The sequence below is a fragment of the Amphiprion ocellaris genome, chromosome 13 (assembly GCF_022539595.1).
Source record: "Amphiprion ocellaris isolate individual 3 ecotype Okinawa chromosome 13, ASM2253959v1, whole genome shotgun sequence".
Lineage (NCBI taxonomy): Eukaryota > Metazoa > Chordata > Actinopteri > Pomacentridae > Amphiprion > Amphiprion ocellaris.
The window spans coordinates 14844760-14853581 of record NC_072778.1 but is presented as its reverse complement, the minus strand read 5'-3'; the positions used below and the strand labels follow the sequence as shown (position 1 = coordinate 14853581).

General features: G+C 42.4%; 1 protein-coding gene across 3 annotated transcripts in view; it reads left to right on the top strand.

The window, feature by feature from the left end:
- Positions 1-223: 223 nt before the first annotated feature.
- The window catches only part of fgf13a (fibroblast growth factor 13a), a 101871-nt gene continuing 93272 nt past the window's right edge, over positions 224-8822 (top strand). Inside the window, exons 1-2 of one of the 3 annotated variants that reach the window (XM_035946653.2) lie at positions 224-488; positions 2382-2544. In XM_035946653.2, the coding sequence (XP_035802546.1) occupies positions 2496-2544 (49 nt within the window). In that variant the 5' untranslated portion in view covers positions 224-488; positions 2382-2495. Of the gene's footprint in view, positions 489-1539; positions 2095-2381; positions 2545-8822 lie in introns of those variants that run through there. The other 2 variants (XM_035946654.2, XM_023266876.3) reach the window with 2 other exon arrangements.

Sequence of the window (8822 nt, the reverse complement as noted above, 5' to 3'; positions counted from 1 at the left end):
GCCTGTAGAGAAGGAAATAATATAACTGAACACACCATAAAAACTCTTTTGAAACTGCAATAATTTGACCATTTGAGGCCAAATCACTTGTCCAAATAGGCCCCAGTGTGCCTTAAACGTCTCACGAAGGTTTGAGCATGTGAAGAAAGTTGGAAGGGGGTCCAGTTTCTTCTAAAAATAGTAACCATATAGATCTTGTAACACTCAACCCGCAGGTCTTTTTCCTCTGTTGCCACAGAGTGCTGCAGACCTGCAGGGCCAAGAGATGTGACATAAAACCTGTAAAAATCGGACTGCGACTTCTGAATATAGGCTGCTGGAAATAACACTTACAGCTATAATTTTTAAAGTGTCCTTAAAACTGGATTACAAGACCAGAAAACAATTCTTGCACTGTGAGCGCGGCTCAATCCCTATTCGGAGTTTAATGCGAGAACAAATGAAGGATGAGGTGTAGCTTTTAGGCTTCATCACCACAGGTTTTGAAGGTAAGGACCCTTCACACTGACATTACCTACATGATTACCACATTTCTGAACACTAACATACTGTCAAGAATGGCAATAATCTTCCTGCAACGGACTTGTCAATGTCAGCTGCAACACTAAAAAACTAACTGTTATATGGACAACATTCTTTCACAGTGATGACTTCTGTATGGTTGCTTTAAAAGGCATTTCTTCTATAATCTGCAGAAGGTTTGCAAAAGAAAACATGATTTTCAGTGAGAACTTCACAGTGAGCTGTCAACCAGAGTCACCAGCAGATTAGTTAAGGAAAAAAAACAATGTTTCTTGCTGAATTGTTCTTTTCCAAAATGTGTTTCACCTTCATCCTTTTGGTGGGCTGATGGCATTAATATTGTGGATAGACACTGCAACATCAGTGCAAATAAGACCAGTTTTTTTGCACGGCTACAATCCGCAAATGTCTCCTCTGTTGCCTCATTGCTTTTATTAAACTTATCCTAAATGTGTTTTTGAAACAGGCATAAATAGCCTCCTGTGCTACAGCATCAGTTACATCAGTGCTGTATTTTTGTTCTTTTTATGGCTATATATATATATTTCTTTTGGAGACAAAGGCTCAGTATTACAAGATGAGCAGACTTTTAAGGTGGATATTTCTGTCTAAAACCTGCTGTTTGAGAAACTTTGCAGCACCTTCAAAGTGTCCCCAAAACTCAAAGATGAGAGACTTTTTGGAAGTGATTTTTCAGCAACCAAAACTGAGCAGAAGTTGAATTTGAACCAACCTAATCTTGCTTTACATAACACTACAGTGGTCTCCTTCCACGTCACATGCAACAACTACCTGAACACACTATGCAAACTGAATGATGTACAACATTACTCTCATCAGCCTGCGGTTTTCATGTTTCATGCTTCAAACAAAGTCCAAGCAAACACCTGAGACCTCATGTGCAGAAAATTGCGCAGGCTGGATGTGAATGGTGGTGGTGGTGGTGGTGGTGGTGGTGGTGGTGGTGGTGGTGGTGGTGGTGGGGGGGGGGGGACGCATGCAGCTCTGCAAAGGCGACTGAATGAGAGCAACAGCAAGATGGTGTGCGACATGCAGCACCAGCTCCTGCTTTAATTCTGCACCGCATCGACACACACTGCTCTCCACTGACTGCATCCATGGACGGAGCGGCTCGTTGTCATCGCAGCACTGATTCCGGGGTCAATAAACAAACGTCCACTGTGTGAATCGGCGCTGTAGCGGGTGGAGCGCTCTCACGTTGTGTATCCTGTTGATTCTGCCTGCTCAGAAGCTCCAGCAAAGGACAGAGAGACAGGGAAAAGGGGAGCCTCAGACAAGAGAAGCTGGTCGCAGAAGCAGCAACTGGATGGCATTTCTCCCGGGGTTTGTTAGATAGGACGCTGTGATTTGTCTTCACTGAGGAGCTCTTGGGGGGGAAAGAAACTGCGCTCCATTTCGCAGCTTTTTTTTTTTTCTTTTTCTTGCTCCTCTCCTTTGTCACAGTAGAGTAGGTCGTGTTTTTTTTTTGTATGCAACAGAACAGTATCCATGGTGGGAGCGATTCCGTTCATCAATGTGCATTGATGTAGCAGAAAACGTGGAGGAGATAAGGTAGGTTAGAGGTCGCTTTTATACACCACTGTGCGCACATAGACGTGCTCCAGAGGCTGGTTTCTTGGTGTTTGGTCCAACTGTATGAGGCTCTTTATCCTGTTGCGTTGAGAGTGTGTTTGGAGAGCATCAGTAGTTGGATGCTTTCATTGATATCTTATTGATAAACACCTTCTTGCAGCCCCGTGGAGCTCTCACGGTCCATTGTCTCGCTCTGTGGCCCGACGCTGCTGTTGTGTTCTGGGGGGGGGAAATGCAATGTTGATGAATATTTCTCTTCCTCACAGAGCCCTTATCTCAGCACCTGGAACATCTGCTAAGGATTTCATTGAGGACAGTCGGCAATTAAGGGGATTTCGATTCTTATCTAAATCGGGAATTACACATCCAAACTGGGATCTATGAGCGGAAAAGTGGCGAAGCCTAAAGAAGACAAGGATGCTTCCAAGGGTAAGAGGCGAGCCTTGCCTTGCTCAGACTGCTTTCACCCCCCCAAAAATCACAGGGCTTTTTTTTTCTCCATAGCGCGACCATCCATCCCCCTGCATGGTGCTGAGGTTAGACTGAAAACAATAGAAGTCACTGGATGCTGAAGCATTCCCAGCTCAGTGCATGTGGATTCTGCTGTTTGAGATGTGAAGCATTTTACTGCTGTAGGCCTATATGCTGCACGATGTGTTTGGTTGGAGATCACATGCTTTACTTGCATTGATTTGCCAAAAAAAAAAAACAACAACAACCAAACAAACAAACAATAATCTGGCAAACCGAAAAGTAATTTCGTTGCAGACCTGTAGGCTACAGTGTCACAGCATGTGTCGATTCTTTAAAGTGAACCATTATAGCGCTGAAATCACGACGTTGAGATCTGATTGTGTCACTGGCATCCTGTTGAAAGGTCCCTTTGTGTTTCTCGCTCGCACCGTATCCGCAGACTGAGCCGCGCGTCCTCGTCGCATCTGTACAACCCAGAAGCGCGGATTCCAGTCGGTGTCGTAGCTTATGACCTATGGCGTAAAAAAACAAGCAAACAAAACCAAACCCAAAACCTCAGAGAAATAGGAAGTAAACTGCCTATGCATTGCCATGGAGACAGAGCTGGAGACAGGGTTGCCAGAGAAACCTGGCGGGACAAATCATCGTAACCATCCACACTGGGGATGTGCACGACACTTTACGCACCGGCACACACATTACTGCACCTTTGTCTCCGTGTGCTCGGCTTTCCTGTGAAAGAACTGGAAGAAAAGAACACGGAAATAAATAATTAATAATGTGGCGGTTGACAGGAAACCAATTTCATTGCGTCAGTAAATTTATTTCTAGAAGAATATAGGTGATGATTTTCTCTCTCAAAAAAATGCCTGATTATGTTCTGTTGTCTTCGTGTGCTTTATTGGTAACGGGATTAACGACTCTATCCTAAAGATAGCTTCGTGTAAATTAATAAACACGTGTTTTTTTCTGGGTGTAATAAAATAAGAACCAGCATTTACACCGTGGCAGCGTGCCCACTGCAGCCACCCTGTTTATGTTTACTGTACAGCAGGTACAATTGGATCTCCCCTGCTGTCTGTGTTCAAGGTGCCCACAACAAATCAGAAAGGCTAATTGGCTTATGTTGGCAGCAGAGTTACAAGTCTGTTGATACTGTTACTGATACATACTGTAGAGATGATATATACTAAACGTATCCTTAAAGTTTTCTCTCGTTTTTTCCCCCCTTAACATTCAATTCTCAGTGGATTATGAACAATTAAAATACTAACTCATCATAGGATGCTGTGCTTTGAATCACCCTCAGTGGGGGCACATATTATCAAAAAATGATCCCAGCCTTGATAGAGAAGACCTAAAAAGTAAATCTTATTTGGGCCACAAAAATTGAGGTGAAGATGTTTATGCAGCTATATTCACTGTTCAGTAATCTTGCATGCTCCTCTCCATCAAACTTTTTCAATTTGATCATTTTGTGATCAGAAAATACTGATCAGAAGTGTAGTTCTAGTGGTTAAATCTGGTAGAGAGCATCTCTTTGTATGCGCTTAATGTTTTTTGTGTATGGTGCCTGACAACTAACTTATAAAACTGAAATAATACAGCAATTTCAGGATAGAGGTACCAGCCTGCTATGTTTTGCTGACAGTACAGAGAGTACAATATGCTCAAAAGAACCGATATAAAGATTAACCTCCAGCTCAACTTTCCCTCTCGTCTCCCTCTGGAAGTCATCAACACGTGCAAACAGCTGATTCTTTTAAGCTCTGCAGCATCTCCAAAAACCCTTGGAAGAAATAAAAACATCTTTGCCTCAACCAAGAACACTCAACAAAGCCTGCTCTAGTTTTATAGATGCACATTCAAAAGCCAAAAACTGCCGTGGCTCTGCTGCCTTCCAATTTTAGGAAAAGAAAAAAACAGTTTGCTCTCTGCATCACTGAGAGGGTCACTTGGTGCCAGCTGCTCTCTATCAGACACTTAAATGGCACGAGAGCATGGGGATTGCATTGGGAAAATCACTACTGACCTTGCCAATGTTGGCAACCACCTGTCCCACAAATTATTTCAGGGAAACAGTCCATTAAAACCGGAACCACCTGCCTCCGCAGATTTTTTTCCAGCAAGCTGTCGGCCTGCAGAAGCTTGTATCTGCCCTGCTTTTTGAGAATCAAAGTGATACCTTCATTTCTTCTCATCTGGAAAACATTTCTTATAACTGCACTCCCCTGCTGCTAAAATTACACACAAGTGTATGTGATAATTGTGATTGTAGTGCTGTGTCAACTTTTTCAATTATCCCGGTTTTCAGAACACGTAACTGAAGCAGATTCACTGTAATCCACATTTATGGTACATCTCAGTAGAATTGGGAAAAGAACTGAACTAAAGGTTCAGAAACACCCAAAATAAATTGTCCCTTTGTTAGGAAAAGTTATTAAAGTACCGATGAGGCATCATTTTGTCTGCTGGGACAGATTCCAGTCCTGAAAAGGATTAACAGAGAAGAAACCAGATGGAAGAAAACTCTCCCAGATGTCATTTCCCTCAAACAAAGATTATATCAAAGTAATGTATTTTCTCTGTGGTGGTCCTAATAGTAATGATATCAAAAAAGCCGTCCTTTAAAACCTTGCAGCCTTCTGACAAATTCACTGTTTGTCACATGATGTTTTTGTGGGTTTAGTCTCAGGTGGGCCAGTAGTGTATTCTGTAGAAGTCCATGTGAAAATGGGAAGCATGCACAGACAGACAGACAGACAGGTTGAAGGTAGAAGGATGTGGTGTGCATCAGAGCTCCAGTATCAACACCAGTGAATCATGTTGTGTTAGTTTTCCCCTGTCCTTGTGAAGCTAACTCGGGCAGACAAAGTGATGTGTCAAAGCATGACGTACTCTCTCTCAGCTTTATAAGCTCCTGAGGCCTGAAACCTCCGTGAGATAACGCTTGTGTATATGCATTTATCAGGACTGCATCAGTTATGCAGACACTTGCACTACAACAATTTTGCATCACGGCTGTATTACAATCCAATCCAATAGCGTCCATCCTGTTTCACATTTTCACTTAGGAACATGTGTAGTTTTATGATCACATTTTATTGTAATTTTTCTGATTTCTTGCCGGTGATTCATGAATACCACATTTATGTGAGTAAAGAACTTTGACTGCACTTGTGTCACCCTCCTCACACTTCATCTGGGTGCTGTGCTTTGATAGACTCCTCTCTTGGGCTGCAAGTGTCAGCCAGTGGATTCATGTCTGCCTCAAATTGCAGGTCCGAGCGCAGCAGAAGGCATAAGTCTTGCATATTTGCTGGCAGATTAATTCAGTGCAAGGCCCGCCATAGCACTGAATCAATAGATACCCAGAGAGAGTTGGAATCTGCTTCATTAATCACAATGCAGGCAGCTCTGTCCTCCACAACACTGACACCTGCTTTAATCTCATCAGCAAAACCGCATACTGTCTACAGTGTCATTAAGATCTTTCAATCTAACAGCCAGCTCTTTGGGAAGCTCTCTTAAATTGCTTGTGGTCAAGGAAGGAGTAGTTTAAGTGTAATCATTCAGACACAATAAGTGCACCATCAGGCTTATTGAAACTCTCAGGTGACGTTGCAGTGACACACATTGACAGGTTAGGTATATGTGAGCTCAGCTGGTAAATGCAAGAGCTTTTCATGTTTGGGTCAACAAATTCTAATCCCAGGGTTTGGAAAATGACTCCAAATAAATCTTGAATGCAGTAAGCTCACAGGATTTTCTGGTATTTCACAGGGCCAGCTTAAAATAATTTTTCTCTTAAAGATACTAATACAATTTCAGCTCGCGCTAAATGGTGAACTTTTTGAACTACCACTTGCTACAGCTGTTTAGTAACTTGTACCATTATGCTACAGTGTGTCAGCGTTTACTTTTCGGAATCGCAGGGCATTTTAAAACAGGATATAATGTCTGTCTCTTTAAGTTAGTAGCTTCCTTCGAGAAGTTCAAGTAAACAAAAAAAATCTGCAGTCACTCAACAAGCCAACGCTTTTCCCTTCCCCTTCAGTATAGTTTGCCACATGTAAACATCGGAGATAGCGAAGACATGTTCTGGTGGAAAATGCTTGCGGTGTCAGGATGGAGGAGTTGTTCCCTGTCAGATGCTTTCCTGGTACTGACGCAGATCCGGCTACACTGCCAGGAGGAAACAGGCTCACCTCCTGAGCAGAGGCTAATGCCACTCAGATCTGTGAGTGGCATCAGTGATCTGCCACTCTCCATTGCTGACTTGTGTGCTGATTGCTGTTTGAGAATGTTGAGAGGCCGTCTCTTCAATTCCTCTGTCAGCGTGGTTTTCTGAGTGACCCTGAGTGCCCTGTGATTGGTGCCTTGGCCTCTGGGTCCTGACCTGCTGTGTTTTCTTGGTTTGTTTTTTGTCTTTGACAAGAATGCTGCCTTCCTTTAAGAATACCAACCACATTGTTGAAGTTGAAATGTTAAAGTGGTTACTTATTGATTAATTAGGGGGGGAAATATTCAGATAGTTGACTTATTAAAGGAAAGTCTCAAACGCTTCAGCCCTACATTGAGGGGATCTGGTGGCTCTCTTGCGCTGTTGAGGACATTTTCCCGGCACAGTTTGGGCCCACTTGTCCCTTTAGATGGAAAGGGTCACTACAGATCAATACAAAGATGTTCTGAGTGATCACATTTATCCTGTTATGGAACATTTCTGATAGAAGTGGTCTCTTCCAGGATGACAAAGCCTCCATCAATAGGGCACGAGGGGTCAGTGAATGAATTGATGATGGTGTGAATCATATGCTGTGGCCTTTGCAGTCGTCAGATCTCAACCCAATTAAGCAACTATAGAGGATTTTAGACTGAGGGGTATAGCAGAGTTCCAGAAACCTTTTAGAATGAATGCCAAGGCATATTGAAGCTGCTCTGGAATTATGTTGTAGCCCAACAATTTACTAAAACACTTTATGTTGGGGTTTCCTTTCATTTGTCACCCATTTGTGACTGCAGAATGCATTTCCATGCAAAACACGTTTTTTCATCTTATTAATTTCTCCACTTTGAAATGGACACACATGGTCTGTCTTACATCATCACTGCCAGAAGTGTTTTGCCTCTAAAATCTCTAAATACTCTAACTGTTGATGCATTAGTCAGCTTGCTGCTGGTAATCCACCACATTGCATGTCTTCTGAGGTGAGTGGATTGTGAGCTGTCTCTTCACTTCCTGTTGCAACATGCCTCTTCTGGTTGTTAATTTGCCGGCCCAGAGAACAAGTGAAAATATGTCACTGGTGTCCCTGCAAAGCTTTATTTTTTCAGTTCTTTCTGGTCTTATTTTCCTCTTTTTGTGTGATTCTCAGGCATCATTTTATCCTTGTCATTTGCTAATGTTGTAATACTCCTCTTAGTAGACGTTAAGTTCGTCGTGTCATTTGGCTGCCTCTCTAAACATTGTCACTCAGAGGGACTAAAGAGTTTTAATCCTCATTAATCAAAAGGCTGTGGATGTTAAAACATCTGACTCTGTGCTGAATACCACTGCTGTTTGACAAACACTGGAATTCTGAGACACAGTAGCAGATACAGTTATGTGTTACTGTAATCTCAAAAGCCAACATGTTTTTCTTATGCATTCGTGACACTGTAGCTGTGAGGACAAGCAAGAGTATTTGAGTTTGATACTCACATTTGGGCCCCAAAAAATACCAAAATATCTTTTTCTATTGACTTAGGTAGAGCCAGCTTAAAGTGGTGCTAATCACTGAACTGGATACCATTAGGGCCAAGCCCAGTGTGAGCACTCTGATCTAATGATTCCTCTCTATGGTCTGCTTCAGATTTGTCTGTTTTCCACTAATGTTTGAACATGGCTCATGATAATAATCTAATTTCAACACCTGAATTATTTCATCAAAATAATGGTGCGGATTAGAACTTGAAGAAATAGGTACGGGATTATCTGCTACCTGCAGATTGTTTTGGATTACTGCAATTTTACTTTCAGAAATGCACTCCCTGGTATAGTAGTTAATCCCATCTCAAGATAATCCCCCGTAATTGTGACTATGTGTGTCAAACTGGCCAGTAACAATCTATTATATCCCTTCGCAAGACCAGAGCAGTAAAATATTTCAGAATGGGGTGGCTGACTTTGCTGCATATTTAAACTATGTCAAACAAGGCTTTGCACTGACGTCAGCTATGCAGGACCTCCTGAC